Here is a 15,765-nt window from a genome sequence, read left to right as displayed (position 1 = left end):
AAACACACATTTACTAACATAAAATTAGTCTGTTACACGCTATGCTTACTTCGATACCGTAATAAAAAAAAAAACTTCATCCACATAAGTACGGATGTTTTCAAATGCAGTTTAAAAGTAAAATGTCATTTAAAAAAATCAGTGTTGTATACGGTGTTCACTTTAATAACCTGTTCCCACCTTTGACAGTCGTAAATGCAGTTGCTTTCAAATGTAATGTAAACGTAAAACGACATTGAAAAAAAGTATCTCCTACGTAATGTATTCCCGACATTGTCCCACCATCGTAAAGATAAAACACTGAAATAGGAACTGTAGTTTTTTTTCCACCCTGTGTGTTGTTGCAATATATTTTCCATGTCATCTCAATCATTATTAAAGGTTTAAATGAAAATAGTAGACATGTAATCCTTTACATTTTAATCCTTAATGACGTACATTTTATAGCCGCTGTCGTGTTTTCCCAATTTATTAGGAGTTTCAACGAATTTAATGAGACGGAGACAAATTTAACAAATCGCAATTTATTTGCCATGCGATCTATATTTATTTTTCTTCTGTTCAAACAATTATAAATGGGAGGCGGGGGTGTAAATAACTAAGGAAAAAAACAAAACGTCTTCAGAGCAAACGTTGAGCTGCGGCGTCGGTGCTCTGGGTTGTTCCGGTTCCTTGTGACAATTCTGCACCCGGGAGGCTTGAGCCAAACGTGGGGAACGTCTCATTGCAATAGACGGTGGCGCCATCTTGGTGCCAACAATCTTGACTCTTACTACTCGTTTCCGGTCCAGTGTTGTTATTAGTAAACAAGTCAGTAGCCGATGTGTCCTTTATAGACGACGACCTGTGGGCCTTCTTCCCGGTCCGGGGCGCCGAGTCGCGCCGGGAAGGCTTCCAGGTGTAGCCCAACCGCTTCAACACCCGCTGGGTAGTTTTAATCGAAATGGGCTTCTCTGCCGTGCAGTTGTACAGCCTCTGGATCTCCGTGAGGGACGCTTGGTTGTTGGCCTCCACCACTCGCTCCATTTGCTTCTCTCCCTGTTCATCGACGAAACGTTTCCGGACTCCACGGCGCTCGCTGCGGGTCTTCCTTTTAGCACACCAGTCCCTGTAAACTCGAGACACAGCGGTCTTGGAAAAGCCCAGCTGGCTAACCGTTTCCGAGATGCTGCGGCCGGCGCACCGTACGCCGACGATCATGCCCCGTTCGAACTCGCTTAAATCTCGTGCCTTGCCCATGTGTAACCGTCTGGGTCCAAACCCTGCACTAGTGCACCGGGACGCACCGAAAAGTCCCTCTTTCCCACCTTCCACCTCCTCTTGTTTATGCGCTCTGGCCTCGCTTTATTTTGCCTGAGTTGTGAGGCCAATTGTTTTCTTCTACGGTGTACCTTTGTGGTATAATAGACTCATTAGCGCATTCATCCGTTAATTGATGGTACTACAGTCTAATACCTACATTAGCTATCTACAGATAGATAGATAGATAGATAGATAGATAGATAGATAGATAGATAGATAGATAGATAGATAGATAGATAGATAGATAGATAGATAGATAGATAGATAGATAGATAGATAGATAGACAGACAGACAGACAGACAGACAGACAGACAGACAGACAGATTTACCGACAGAGACAAAAATGAAAAGCTTTTACTGCTTTGCTACAATTAACCCGTGCAGCCATCTGTTAGCATAATAGGTAAATGCAAAAAGTCCAAGATTTCTCAAATTTCGTTTTTTTTTGGCTCACTTTGTTTGATTTTGCAAAAAGAAATTATGTGTCGACTCAATAAATACACTAATTTGAAACACTGATTTAGACATTGCCTTATTATATCAAATTTACAAACTTTTTTTCTTTAGAAAATTTGACATGCAAAGTATGTGAAATCAGGGTGTTACTTATGTGACCCAAAAGAAACCAATGAAACTGAAGAAAACAGAAAAAAAATCTATCAAGTGCATACAAGTGTAACATTAACAACTCAATCAAAAATTCATTCAAGATATTTACCATTTGACTGGGTGTGAGGAGAGCTACACTCTGGACTTGCTGCGGGTCCTTTATTTGCAATATTCATAATTTGGAGGAAAGGAAACATGTTAAAGCCAGTAGGTATACTGTATTTCCTTGAGGTTGACTAAGGTACACCTACGTAAATGAACATCAAAGTAGGTACTACAAAAATGAGTGCCATCCCTTTCAACAGCCACAATTTTATAAATGGAAAAAAAAACATTCTCTCATTCACACAAAGTTAGAACTTGATCCCACCACACAAGCCAAGTGAACCACGTTTTTTTAATGCATGTCCAGATAAATAAATCTAAAATGGCTGAGTTCAGAATATCTCACAAGCTACTACATTTTGCACTATATACTGTACGTAGCAAAGTTGCCATTTAGTGGTGCTGGTCAAATGCGTAATGAGTATTGGTTATCTCCTACATATTGAATGCAATGTATCTCAAAATGACTGAATCACTTTTTCATCTTGAAAAGTTTAGAACAACCATTGGTCACTAGAAATGTAATCCACTCCATGATGCAGACAAATTGCACACGTTGTGAATTAGAAATACGTCACAAAGCGGGTGAACATAAAGTGCTTTGTATTAATTTTGAAGAATAGTGTACACAGTGTCAAACACTTTATATATTATCATGTACAAACTAGTTTGATACAGAATTGTGAATTGTGAATTGTGAAAGCTTGTGAAAAGATTTTTTTTTTCCTGTGTACAAATGAGGGAATGCATGAACGATTCCAGGCACAGTGTTTTGATTTAAAAAAAAAATACAAACCATCAGTAACAACATATATATATATATATATATATATATATATATATATATATATATATATATATATATATATATATATCATGCTCAACTGAATGGTCATCCATACAGTATTGCAGTAACCTCGCTTTGTTTACAAATTTTCGACATATTTTCAATACTGCCATTAAGTGGTAAGGTAAACTTGAAATGCTTTAAAACACAAACTTATGTTTGAGTCGAATAAAAAATACTAAGCTGTCAATCGCTAAATAATAAAACAAATGTGCATGAAAGTGCATAATAGAAGAATACAAGTTGACCATTCAAGAAAAGTCAAAATGAGTTTAAAGTGTCCACCAGTCTCGGGAGGAAAATCCACAAATGTATGCATTGGTGGTGGAGAAAAGTGCAAGAAAGTGCATGGCCAATAAACCAGATTGAAGCACAGGGGCTACAGGCATCGGTGGTCTTCATCACAAGGCAGCCATCACGAGCACCGTGAGCCCGATTTGCTTGCTCCGACCTTGGGAACAGTTCGACAGGAACTCACGGTACCTCCTCCTTGACGCGAAGAAATCAGTGTTTTTCTATTGTATCCCCTTCCGTGACGTGTTCCGCGGATTCCCGAGATGGCGAGTTCTCAACGGGATCGGTTCGAAACACCGGATCCCGCTTGGGGGGGGCCCGGGTGTAGCCCAGTCTCTTCAAGACCCGCTGGGTGGTGGTGACCGAAATGGGCTTCTCCACGTTGAAATTGTACAACGTCTGGATCTCCGTGATTGTAGCCTGGCTGTTGGCTTCCACAACTCTCTCCATCCGCTTCTCGCCCGTCTCGTCCACGAGGCGTTTTCTCCCGCAAGCCCCCCGTTCGCTGGAGGTCTTGTTCTTGACGCACCAGTCCCGGAACACGCGCGACACGGCCGTCTTGGAGAAGCCCAAGCGGTTGACTGTCTGCGAGATGCTGCAACCGGCGCTTCGGGCGCCCACAATCAGGCCCCGTTCGTACTCGCTCAAGTCCCGCGACTTGCCCATGTGTCACTTGTGTAGTCCAAAACCTGGACTGGAGGAAAAGGTGACGAATTACTCTACTTGTGGGTCTTTTATCTCGTTTGTTTTGACGGGACGAAGCTCAAACAAAAACCATGAGCGATTAGTAAATAAAACTCTTCTTTGGTGGTTTGTTTGTTTGGCACATCAGCGCCCTCCTGAGCTGGGCTAAGTTACTACAGTTTTAAATTTGGCGCTGGAGCAGATTGTTATTGAGGAAAAATATTACGTGGATTCATTTGTGTCTCACTGATTGTGCGAGCTTCAGAGGAAAAAGAAAGTGTTCACACCCGTTGACAATGGGAGCACAATGCAGTTAATAATTAAACAAAACTGAAATATTAAATATAATTAAGTTTAGTGTTGGGAGGTGGCATCGAACAAATTGTAAAACACAACAATTTCGGCTGCCTCCCACTTGAAAGAATCACACAATTGTAAACAGGGTAAGTAACTTAAATAGACATTTAATAAAATACATATGACAGTGACCATACAAGTGCGCAACAATAAATACAGTATTAAGGATCAAAGAGGCATATCAATCTCCTCTTCACAGGAATTTGCTACAAAAGCATGCAAACTTTAAGACATGGGTGAATTTCATAATGTCACAGGAAACAGGTTAAATATATTTACAAATTCCCGTATAGTGCAAAATAACGTTAAAACACAGAAACCTCAGCCAAGACAATGCTGCATTCAGTTATAAAACACAAGTTATGGTCAACAGAGACAGATGTATGTCACACTTTACTTGGCAGTTCAAGGGTAAAACCAAACCAAGTAGCTTTTTCACAATTTTAAAACTGCATGCATTTTCAATGGACGCCACAAACTCACTAAAAAATGTACTTCACAGCAATAACCTGATATATAAATATGTAAGTTAATTCATTCAAGATACTGGAAATGCCACCAACTTTGATGCTTGTCAAAACACAACTATGCAGAATAATGCAGCGGAAACTAACTTTCTAATCCAGTGAAACGCATCACCCAACTAATGCTTATTTCCTTGAATTTAACTTTTGAGCACAACCCAAAACTTAGTTTACAACTAATGGGTAAAACAGCTGATTCATCAATGTATTTTTTCATTTTTATATATTTAAGCAACGTGCAGACAATACTTAACGTTGCATTGAGTAATGATTACAAATGCACTTTTTAAACGCAGTGTTCACTCATTTCACCATTTTCAGAAGTAAAAATGTATTTTGTTCATATTTAAATTATTAAAATATTTGTCATGTGAAATTAATAGTTTTGATAGCAACAAACTTTGCTTATACCACAAGGTGATGCAGTGGCACTCTCATTGGCAAAGTCTACCTGGAGTTTTTTTTTTTTTGTTGTTGTTGTTTTTTTTAAATCACACTTCTAATGAATGCAATGGAGGGGGGGGGGGGGGGGCATTCTAACGTTTTATACCTGTTTCTTTATGGTTAAAATGTTTTAGATATAGGTGCTCCTTTGTTAATGTTCCAGATAATTTGCACTAGATTTTTTTTCCAGCATCAAATGGTTTAGTTGATCAAAAATACTTCTAGTTTAAATAAGGGTTTAGTGTTGGGAGTGATGTATTACAAAAGTAATGTAATTACTGTAATGCTTTACTTTTTACTGTAACCCGGTAATGTAATATATTACACACACAAAAATAGTACTACTGAAGTGTAACAGTCCAGGGCAAAATGTTTACTTGCTGAGATGAAACAGTGGGTTGAATATGGACAATATGTACACAAGATGCACATACGACCATTATTTTCAGTTCGTCAAAGACAAGAAAAATATCACCGCTAAGTGTACTTTGTGCACGACACCTAAAAAGCTGTCCACTTCGCGAAATGGGACTTAAAATTTGACAAACCATTCAGAGTGGGGCCATAGTAACGTGAAGTCAGCAAAAAGAAAACACACGAAGAATTGCACTCTCTCACTGAGGAATGACACTTTGACATCAAGAGGTTAGGAGATTCGTTAGGAGACACGCTGCTGCTTTCCACATTGGATTTACCACTGCATTTGGAATCCTTGACAGCAAGATCCCTGTAGCAACTAGCAATAATGACAAGGTAAGCTAACACTAATTTTCACTGTACAATTGCTATTAATTATAGTCTATAAATAGTTCTGGTCAATATGTATCAAGATGATACACAATAACAATGATGTAGGCTAGCTGGTAACATTAGCACCAGCAAAACAATCTTTTTTTTTAACATATGTCTCTAACCTCGCTAAATGATCTTCAATTTGAATATTAACATTGACATTGTGAAATGCACTAATTGTTTTTGCCGACAGCATAAACAATGCATTGCTGTGCAGCTAAATTATGAAGGGATTAAATTCAAACAAAAGATTTTGTATCTTGTCTTTAAAGGTTTACAACACAATACGGATTAAATGATTTGTTCAGGTTTTAGGCTTAAGCCAACCTTTCACTGGATGTGTAAGGCGCGTAATGAGCTACATTTAGAGTGGCAAATCCATATTTCTAGTTATGGTGGTGAGAGTAATATAAAAGTAATGCAACAGTAGTGTAATGCATTACATTTCAAATACAGTAATATTATGTAAGTAATTACTCTGAAATGACAGTAGTAAGTAATAAATAATGCATCACAGTTTTGAAGTAACTTGCCCAATACTGTAAGGGTTGAGTTTTTTTTTTTTTCCAGGAACTTTGATGCACTTTAAGATATTTTTTTCAGGTACTGAATTACTGAATAACCCTGTACAAAATAGAGTGAACAAATGTTTAAAATGTATTTATATTAGTAAAGACTATTTTTGTTGATTTTAGGCATATTGATCTTAAGTATATTCATGATCTTAACTATAGTCACCATGGTGGAGGAGGGATGGGCACGAAATGTCTGTTCCTATTTTGTGTGTGTGTGTGTGTGTGTGTGTGTGTGTGTGTGTGTGTGTGTGGAGGGGGGGGGGGTTGCAAATAGTAATTGAGAAGCAGTGGATTAAAGCATCTGAGGGGGCGGCCATTTTGCAACTTGCTCATAACGGAAAATGGCAACCCAAGTTGCAAATGGTTAAGTTAATGATCTCCTCTCACCTGTTTTCTGAGTTTGTTCATGAGACAATCACAAGCTGAGCCACGATTGGCCGTTACCTGAACTACTGTGATGTCATTTTCAGTTTACACAAAATGCGTTTGTAAAGGTATTAATTGTACATGAAAATTAATGTATTAAAAAAATACTGCTGAAAATACCTTAATGTGTGTATCATCCGTTTGAGAATAAAATATCTGCCTCTTTTTTTTAATGAACACATAAAGCTACTATCTACTGAACGACGAAACGAGGCACGTTCCCAGTGTTTCAAAGAAAAGAACAAGTTCAAAGCACACAGAGCCATCAGGTATGGTTGGTCCGAAGGCTCCGGGCGATGCGGTCCTCACCAACATTGAAATCCCGGAAGAGGTGCGCCAACACCGGGTAGAGTCTGGTTGCAACTCGCGAGGGCACCCTCGTATGGCAACGTCTCCTGGTCTTTACGACCAGCGTCCTGTGCAGTATTGTTGCTTCCAACCACGTCCGAAGACAAGTGAGTCTGATCTTTCGGCACCGTGCTGTGAATTGGGACTGGCTGCTTTGTCCGGGGCGCAGAGTCCCGTCGGGGAGGTTTGCGGCTGTAGCCCAGTCGCTTCAAGGCCCGCTGGGTAGTTTTGTGCGAGATGGGCGTCTCTGCGTTGAAGTTATACAGGCTCTGGATCTCCGCAACCGTGGCCCGGTTGTTCGCCTCCACGACTCGCTCCATCCGTCTCTCGCCTACCTCGTCTACGAGGCGTTTCCTGCCTCCGTTCCATCGCTGGCTGGTTGTCTTCTTCTTCACGTACCATTCCCGGTAAATCCGAGACACTGCAGTCTTGGAGAAGCCCAGCCGGTTGACCGTCTCCGAGATGCTGCAGCCGGCGCTTCGAGCGCCGACGATCAGTCCCCGTTCGAACTCGGTCAAGTCCCGCGACTTGCCCATTTTTGGGGGGCTGGGTAGCAGATCCGATTCCTTTTTCTTAATCAACACAACCTCACCTTTCTTTCTTGGTTGTAATTGTTGCTCTTCCTCTACGGTCATGTTTGCTGCAATGTGCTCCTCGTCGCCCTCTTTCGTTAGATTTGACATCGCTGAAAACAAAACTACTGATTCAAGTCTTCTATTTGAGTAAAAGTACACGAATACGGTTGGTAAATTAATGCGATAGTCAAAAATTCCCCTAACAATATGTGCTCTACGCCCCCACTACTATTACAATTGTGTCTGTGGAGTATGTATTGAACAGCAAAATCTACCCTCTTTTTTACTCAATCTCGGAGGGCAGCCATTTGCCACTTGTCGACTAAAAATGACCACAATTAGTCAGTGAACATTTAATGACCAACTTTAAAAACGGTCAAATTTTGAGTGCACTTGCAAAGTTTATAATGCATTTCAGGTTCATCCTGAAATAATTATCACCCGAAAGCTGAATATGATGTACAGTTGGATGACTTGGCACACAGAGAAAAACAATCTTCCATCAAGTTTTCTTTTTTTAAATTAGCATATACAGTACTCATACTGACAAAAAAAGATAATCATGTGACATGCCATATGTTCTTAAGACCTAACAGGCATTCACTTCACTTCAAAACAATCCATCAAACAAATGTACCCATAGATTAGAAATGTGTAATGAAGTGTGTAATGGTCCGTAGTGAGTAATAAAACAAATACTAACTTGGCTAAGAAAAACGGAGAAAAACACCTTACTTGTGTCCCCCCCCCCAATAAGTAAAATGGTAAACCTTGCAAGTAAGTCACCACAAGGGGGTAGCGCTCTGCTTCTCATAAAACAAGTTTGCTCAAGACATGCACCAGGCATCATCACTTGACTGAATCTTCAATTAAAAAAAAAAAAAAACATACACAGGACATAAAGAGAAAAAAGCAGCCTAATAACGCACCCACACACACAAAAAAAAAATCAAAATAGCGACCTACCAAAGGCAAAGAACACAAATAGCTTTAATTAGGCATATATGAAGGAATTTCCTATTGTCAATCAGAGTCTGCAAAGGTCTGATTGTCAGCGGTCTCTGAAAGACTAATCTTGTGGTGTGGGAAGTATTAATGTACTATCGAGCAATAAGCATATTTGTTCATGCCTTAAGGGGTTTCTTATTAATTTTAACAACAGAATTGTTAATCTCATTGTGTGTATCCCACTTGAAATAACCAAAATAAACAAGGTCTCCATGAGTCCGAGATATTTACAAAACAACATAATTTTCTGTATATAAATATCAATTAACAGATTCATTACCATCCCTGTTAAAATGGATCTTTGACGTCTATAGCCATCAATTAGTTGATGACTATCAAAGAGATTCACAGAGCGTGAGCTACATCATTGCACGCATTCAGCTGCCTGTCGAGGATCTGCTTCTCCACCAAGTCTTCCACTCGACCGACCTCCACCTCATCCACGTCGTCCATGAAACTGGCCCAATCGGCGCCTCCGTCTTCACGTTCGGCGACCTCCGCTTGGCCGGGCGGGTGCAAGGGGGTGGAGTCGGCGTGAGTGGTGGTCACGCAGTTGCAGCTGTCGCAAATGCCGTAACGTCGGAAGCCCGGGGACACGCTGGATCCGGAGAAGATTCTCCTGCAGCTCTTGCATGACATGGGCAAGTCATGCCGATGGACCTGGTTAGGAAGAGTCACTTTGTAAGGATGAACCAAAACAGCTGCAAGTAACCATTACTTTAGTCACCGATTCTGATGATGATTTTGATAATGAGTTGGGTAACAAGTTTTCACTTCCTCCTCTTTTTAAAAAGTAGGTATTTTTGTGCGAGTCCTGAATTCTTTCTTCCAATTTTACTATAAAGATATGTCCATCCATTCATCCATTTTCTAGAGCTGCATATTGCTCACAAACGTTGTAGGCTTCCTGGCATCTATCACAGCTAACTGGGCAGTAGGCAGGGGGACACCCTCACCATGTTGCCAGCCAATTACAGGGCACACAAAGACGAACAACCATTCATGCACCTAATCACACTTACGGACAATTTAGTATGTCCAATACACCTGCCATGCATGTTTTTGGAGAGTGGAAGGAAGCCGGAGTGCCTGGAGAGAACCCACACAGGCTCGAGGAGAACATGCAAACTCCACACAGGAAGGCCGGAGGTGGATTTGAACTTGGGTCCCTGAACTGTGAAGCGGACATGCTAACCACTGCTTCACCGAGCCGTCCACAAAGATATATTTAAAATGTATTTGAAAAACACTTATGAACAATTTAGTATGTCCAATACATATGCCATTCATGTTTTTGGAGAGTGGGAGGAAGCCGTAGTGCCTGGACAGAACCCACGCAGGCTCGAATAGAACACGCAAACTCCACACAGGAAGGCCAGAGGTGGATTTGAACATGGGTCCCTGAACTGTGAAGCGGACGTGCTAACCACTGCTTCACCGAGCCGCCCACAAAGATATATCAAAAATGTATTTGAAAAAAAATTAAAACATCTAAATTATGCAAATCGGTAAATTTGTTAAATCAATACACAGTAGGCTGAAATACACTAAAAAAAGGTTAAAAGTTGAAAGTTTTAAATTTATTTTTCTAATTTTGATGCCAGTACTTTCCCTTTTACTGGAAAAAAAAAAACACTGGCTCAAAATACTTGTAATCGGTACTGACTGGAAAAAAAACAATATTGGTTTATCTCTATTGACTACTTATGGAAGCTGACACTTAAGGGGGTAAAAGACACAACCCCTTCTCTGTAGTGGTTGGCGCTATCCTATGGCAGTTTGACGTTGGCGAATAATCATCTGTGTCAGAATAAGGTCCTTTTTAAACGAAACCTTATATACTCTAGCAAAAGCTCTAGAGCACAGGTGTCAAATCCCAGTCCTTGAGTGCTGCTGTCCTACATGTTTTCTAACCCTCGCTCTCTCATACACACCTGATTCAAATGATCAGGATCATTTTCAAGATTCAGCGGCGCTTGCTAATGAACTAACCATTTGAATCTGGTGTGGTGGATAGAGACAACCAAAAAACATACAGGATACTGGCTCTTGAGGACTATGCTCTAGAGGAAGTACTGGTATCAGTTTTAAAACAAATGATATCAATCATTCCTAATTACATCTTGTTCTCAGGCAACTTCCTATTAGCAATTTGGTTTACTGATTTTCTTGAGACCTGGAGGAGGCCAATTTGCTCTAAATGATTACTCGATTGACTAGCTAGTTACTTTTTGAATAATCAATTAAATTTGACAGCTTTGATTCTCATCCACAATTTAGCCTTTTTGTTATCATGTGTTAAGGCTGGCATTGAATGAGTTATAAACTAAAACAAATGAGAATGATCATTTTTGTCTCAAATTTTACCCTAAACATAACGGGCTATCTTCAAAGCCCACAACAGAAGATTCAACTCTTACACTGAGGGCGTGGGTGCGAAGATGCTCCTGTCTCGTGAACCTCTTGCCACACATGGGGCAAGGGAAGGGCCTCTCACCCGTGTGGCATCGAAGGTGCCGCTTCATGATTCCTTTCTGTTTGGCCGTGTATGGGCAGAAGGGGCACTTGTGCAGTTTGACTGGAACCAATAAGCTGTCACCTGCAGGATCAAAGAGGTCCATTAGGTCATTCAAGACTACAGCCGTCAAATAACCATTTTTATATTAGTAACTCTTCCAGTGCCAAACGTTATCGGAAAGGGCAACCTCTAGAGTGCCTAGAATATTTAGCATTTTCACTCATCCTTCTAGGCTGTCATAACATTGTGAGCTATGTCTTTGTAAACAAGATTGATTTCCATTCCTTACGAAGAACTACATGTAATATGTGTCATATAGGGTCCTATATTTACTGGACCCTGGTTTGTTCCTTGAATTTGTCCTATGTCGAATGGGATTGCTATCTGACACAATTTAACTCTTCCAGTGCCAAATGTTATCAGAAATGGCAGCCTCTTGAGTGTCTAGTATATTTAGCATTTTTACTCATCTTTTAAGGCCGACAGAATATTATTGTGTGCTATGTCTATGTTAATATGGGAGGTACCATATGAAAGATTGATTTCCATTCCTTACTTAAAAGTATGTAATATATGCATTGTATGTATAATAACACTGCCATCCAATGGTCATGGTTATCACAGTAGTGCTCAATTGGCTTATTACACAAGAACTAGTCAGGGGTGTCACCCACTTTCTATAAAAAAAACGTATGACGAGGTTTTTATTATTCTTTTTATTCCACCGTTAAAAGACGAGAATTCTCCTCCATGGCTCTAAGAGTTAACTAATCCACTGACTGCCCAGTATAATGGCTCGTTGATGGCTATAGCCATCAATGGCAGCAAATGAGTCAACATTTTCTGGAATCAATCTAAAAGGATTTTAACTATAGTGTCATTGGCAGTAAATGAGTTAAAATCTGCTTGAACCAATCACCTGTGTCCTCTCCAATCCAATCAGACTGGATTTCCATCACAGATGATCCCACAAAACCCAAAGTGTCCTCCATTCGGCTCCCGCCTAAAATGCTGCCTGGGGTTCTTTGAGTCATACGCTGGCCCGCTCTGTCCACTAGTTGGGTGGGGCCTTCACCCCTGGCCAGCATCTCCATTAACTGCCTGGCACTAAAGGAAGAGCTGTAACCCACAGACGAGCGCTCAGTGGAAAAACTTGGTGGAAGCGATCTGCTATGAAGAGGAAGCGGAGCTCCGTGATATGACACCAGGTCTTTATTGTCCGGAGATTCAATGAGCTCCTCATCTGGGTCATACTCGATCTTGGGGTTCACTAATTCGGGGGTCAGCGTGGAGCACCGCGTCATAGAGAGGTTAGTCTGCTCCGAATGAGTTTTGGGTTTTTCTCCGGCAGAGTGATAGTCGGCATCCATATCTCGGCTCGGGCCTGGTGGGGTGTGACCAGGAATGGATAACGGGCTCCGAGTCGGCTTTAGAGATACCCCATCTGCTTCAGTCACTTGCAAACGAGGCTCCGCCACCGCAACGCTGTTCGACTTGGACTCAGCAGGAGTTAAGCTGTCTGCAGGTCGGTATCGTCCTTCCTGTCCGGGAGTTTCCTCGTTTGTTACACCCTCCTTGTCTTTATTGCATATTTCCAAAGAAGAGCTGATGTATTTTTTGCAAAGGTTGACCAGGTCGGTCATTTGTAAGTAGCTGGCGGCGGACATGACTTCGATGACACTGCTGCTGCTCAATGCCAAGCGGCCGGAGTAGAGGAAGTCCAGGATGATGGAGAAGGCATCAGCTGTAACAATGTCTAATGACGCTGTGCTTTGACGCAGTCCACTATCCTGAAATGAGATCAACAGAAAAAGCTCAAAGGCAAAGTTGGTGTTTCAAACTGCATGAAACAAGTTGCAAAATTTAAAAAATTAGAATACTTAAGGTTGGCTCCTAACAAAGTTGGGTAAAATAGAATTTAGACCATCATCTTTCAAACGAGGGTAATGTGAGGAGGTACATAAGATTTTATTTGAGGCTTCTGCAGGTATCAACAAGGCAAATACTTTTAAATGCCATGGCAGGAACAGTTTAGTTTTCAAATGAAAAGATAGTGAATTGAAACATAACCAACCTACCACCAAATTGTATCAGTGAGTCCTTTGCAAAACGTTTGCCTTTGTTACATTTTATGAAGTTGTGCATTGTTAATAAGTGACACAATGTTACAGTGAATGAGACTCACTTCAAAAAGATATTTACTTCAATGTCTGGTTATGATAAACACTCAAATATGATACCTCCTTTAAAGCAGCATCGATTCCAAATTACCTAGGTTGAAAATGTTCTCATAGCCCCAAATGTCCTTAGCGTGAATTGCTATGCAAATTTACTGGAAATATTCATCGCTATTTCTAACAGTCTGTCAAACTGTCTAACCTTCCCATCTTGTGTCTTTTCTTCTTTAGGTTTTGTTTGTCTTTGTACTTGGGTGAATGGTCTTTATAGGCTTTTTGAACATTTTTTTTATGTTTTTTTTTCATACCTGCACTAGAATAAAAACAAAGTTGTCCTATGACTGGAGGGAAGAGGACATTATGTAAATGCCCACTCTATTGCAACGCTATCTCTGGTAGAGGAAGAGTACTATATATTCTCCTGGGATCCAGCCTATTAAATTGTGTCACACATGCAAAGATTTGACCTCATGAGAATGTATATAAAAATGAAGCAAAATTGACTGTAGCATTGAACAAAGTGTGGTCCATCATCAAAATAGCATTGGACCTGTAAGTAGTGGACTAAAAGAGCCCTAAAGTAGCCACTTCCGGCGAAGAGGACATTGCGGTGAGCCTTGAAGACGCGTCCTTCGACCAGGATGCTGCAGTCACAGAAATAACCCCGCTTGCGCTGCTCGTTGAGTTCAAACAGAAGCTTGGGTAGGTAGCAAGGCACCTCCATGACTAAACTTCTGTGGGCTCTGCAAGCACAAAAGGGACTATAAAAAATTAATAAGAGAGTAAACGGAAATGCATTGAGTCACATTAGTTTCAATTGAGTCACATAATTCCAAAACAACACTACGTGTAGTTGAATTATTGTTTCCTGGTATTTTATGTGTCGGTATGCACTGTGTTGAACGACTCCAGAGTGTGTGTGCAATTAACCGAACGATCTTTAACGGCGCTATCTGTTGTGTCTTCTTTTCAAATTATGGCAAGATGTGATTTAACACTTCCAGGCGGAATTGTATGAAAAACTATAGCCACATACAAGAAATGATTTAACGCTCTCATACAAAACAACGTAATAACACGAGGTAATAGCTTCATGTTGTCTTTGTTTTCAGACTAGCTCGCGCTGCTAACGCTAACTAGCTGGTAACAAACCATATTCGGTTAATCGTAACACCACCTTAAAGAGCGCGATTAAAATAAAATCACAATCAAACGGAATGATTTACACGCCCAAACCCTTTAAATACCTCGATGATGAGTCGTGATCTTGATAGCATTAGACTGCTAAGTCCACAGTTTTTCTGCGATCGAAGTACATTAGAAACACTTCCGGTATTACACGATTTACGTTTGCGTTGGCCAATCAAGAGTGACCATGTTGTGTCAACGCCTCGGAGTGCTGAACCAATGAAAAAGGCAAGGACAACTTCGATGTAAAAAATATTATTATTATTATTATTATTATTATTATTATTATTATTATTATTATTATTATTATTATTATTATTATTATTATTATTATTATTATTACATTGGAGTGGGTCATACATAATTCACCCACAGAACTGTAGTTAGGATTAGAGGTTTAAGGGGGAACAATAATAAAGAGGGGATATAAAATTCAGAGGCACATATTCAGGAGACATGAATGATACGTTCGTGTACTATTGTCAGTGAACGTCATCAAAAACACCGCTGTTGGAACTCACGTTGACTCCGCCTCCCACTCCGGGTCCAAACCGCTACATTCAATCAAATAAATTTGTTCTACTGCAGCTTACAAATGTGTATAAGGGTGATATAATTCTGTTAAATGATCAAATTATGAGCAAGGAGCCAAAAGTTGACTTTCAAGTTGTGCAATTTAATTTTATGTTAACATTTAACATTCCTGACTGTCATATAAAGAAAATCTTAACTCATTTCAACACATCGGTCACAAAAGTGACTGTAAAGAAAATTCTATTTATGAGGCTCTATAAATGATTTTTCAATCGTTTTTCATGAAGTACTGACATTCTACAATATGTAAATTAAATGTGTGCAATGTCACAAGTTTAGAGAATATTGTCACATGACCACTTCGAGAGAAAGATGACAGCCTCAAACCTCCCAAACAAAAGGTTAGTAAAGTATGTTAAAATAAACATAGAACAAAGACTTTTCTTTGATCTTTAGG

General features: G+C 40.1%; 1 protein-coding gene across 2 annotated transcripts; it reads right to left on the bottom strand.

Annotated features, from left to right (window-relative positions):
- Nucleotides 1–8,221: 8,221 nt before the first annotated feature.
- On the bottom strand, nucleotides 8,222–14,920 carry LOC148405017 (zinc finger and BTB domain-containing protein 8B-like). 2 transcript variants are annotated; one of them, XM_088407317.1, is made up of 5 exons: nucleotides 14,834–14,920; nucleotides 14,137–14,329; nucleotides 12,329–13,199; nucleotides 11,312–11,490; nucleotides 8,222–9,551 (listed from the first exon to the last, which is right to left on the bottom strand). In XM_088407317.1, the coding sequence occupies exons 2-5, from the start codon at nucleotides 14,308–14,310 to the stop codon at nucleotides 9,237–9,239; spliced, it is 1,539 nt and encodes a 512-aa protein (XP_088263443.1). In that variant the 5' UTR covers nucleotides 14,311–14,329; nucleotides 14,834–14,920; the 3' UTR covers nucleotides 8,222–9,236. The 2 variants fall into 2 exon arrangements, with proteins under 2 accessions (XP_088263443.1, XP_088263444.1); XM_088407318.1 differs by having other exon boundaries at nucleotides 14,137–14,347; nucleotides 14,834–14,911.
- Nucleotides 14,921–15,765: the final 845 nt, after the last annotated feature.

This window comes from Hippichthys cyanospilos, unplaced genomic scaffold (genome assembly GCF_059441005.1).
Source record: "Hippichthys cyanospilos isolate Australia breed blue-spotted pipefish unplaced genomic scaffold, RoL_Hcya_1.0 HiC_scaffold_93, whole genome shotgun sequence".
NCBI classification, from domain to species: Eukaryota; Metazoa; Chordata; class Actinopteri; order Syngnathiformes; family Syngnathidae; genus Hippichthys; species Hippichthys cyanospilos.
This window is presented reverse-complemented; position numbering and strand designations above follow the sequence as displayed.

What these genes read in the sequence shown, in the direction of transcription:
- LOC148405017 (XM_088407317.1), bottom strand. Translation starts at nt 14,310, where the DNA reads ATGGAGGTGCCTTGCTACCTACCCAAGCTTCTGTTTGAACTCAACGAG. An exon ending in TTGGATTGGAGAGGACACAG is followed by an intron (nt 11,491 to 12,328) that starts GTGATTGGTTCA and finishes TTGATCCTGCAG; the next exon opens with GTGACAGCTTATTGGTTCCA. An exon ending in TTCGCACCCACGCCCTCAGT is followed by an intron (nt 9,552 to 11,311) that starts GTAAGAGTTGAA and finishes CTTCCTAACCAG; the next exon opens with GTCCATCGGCATGACTTGCC.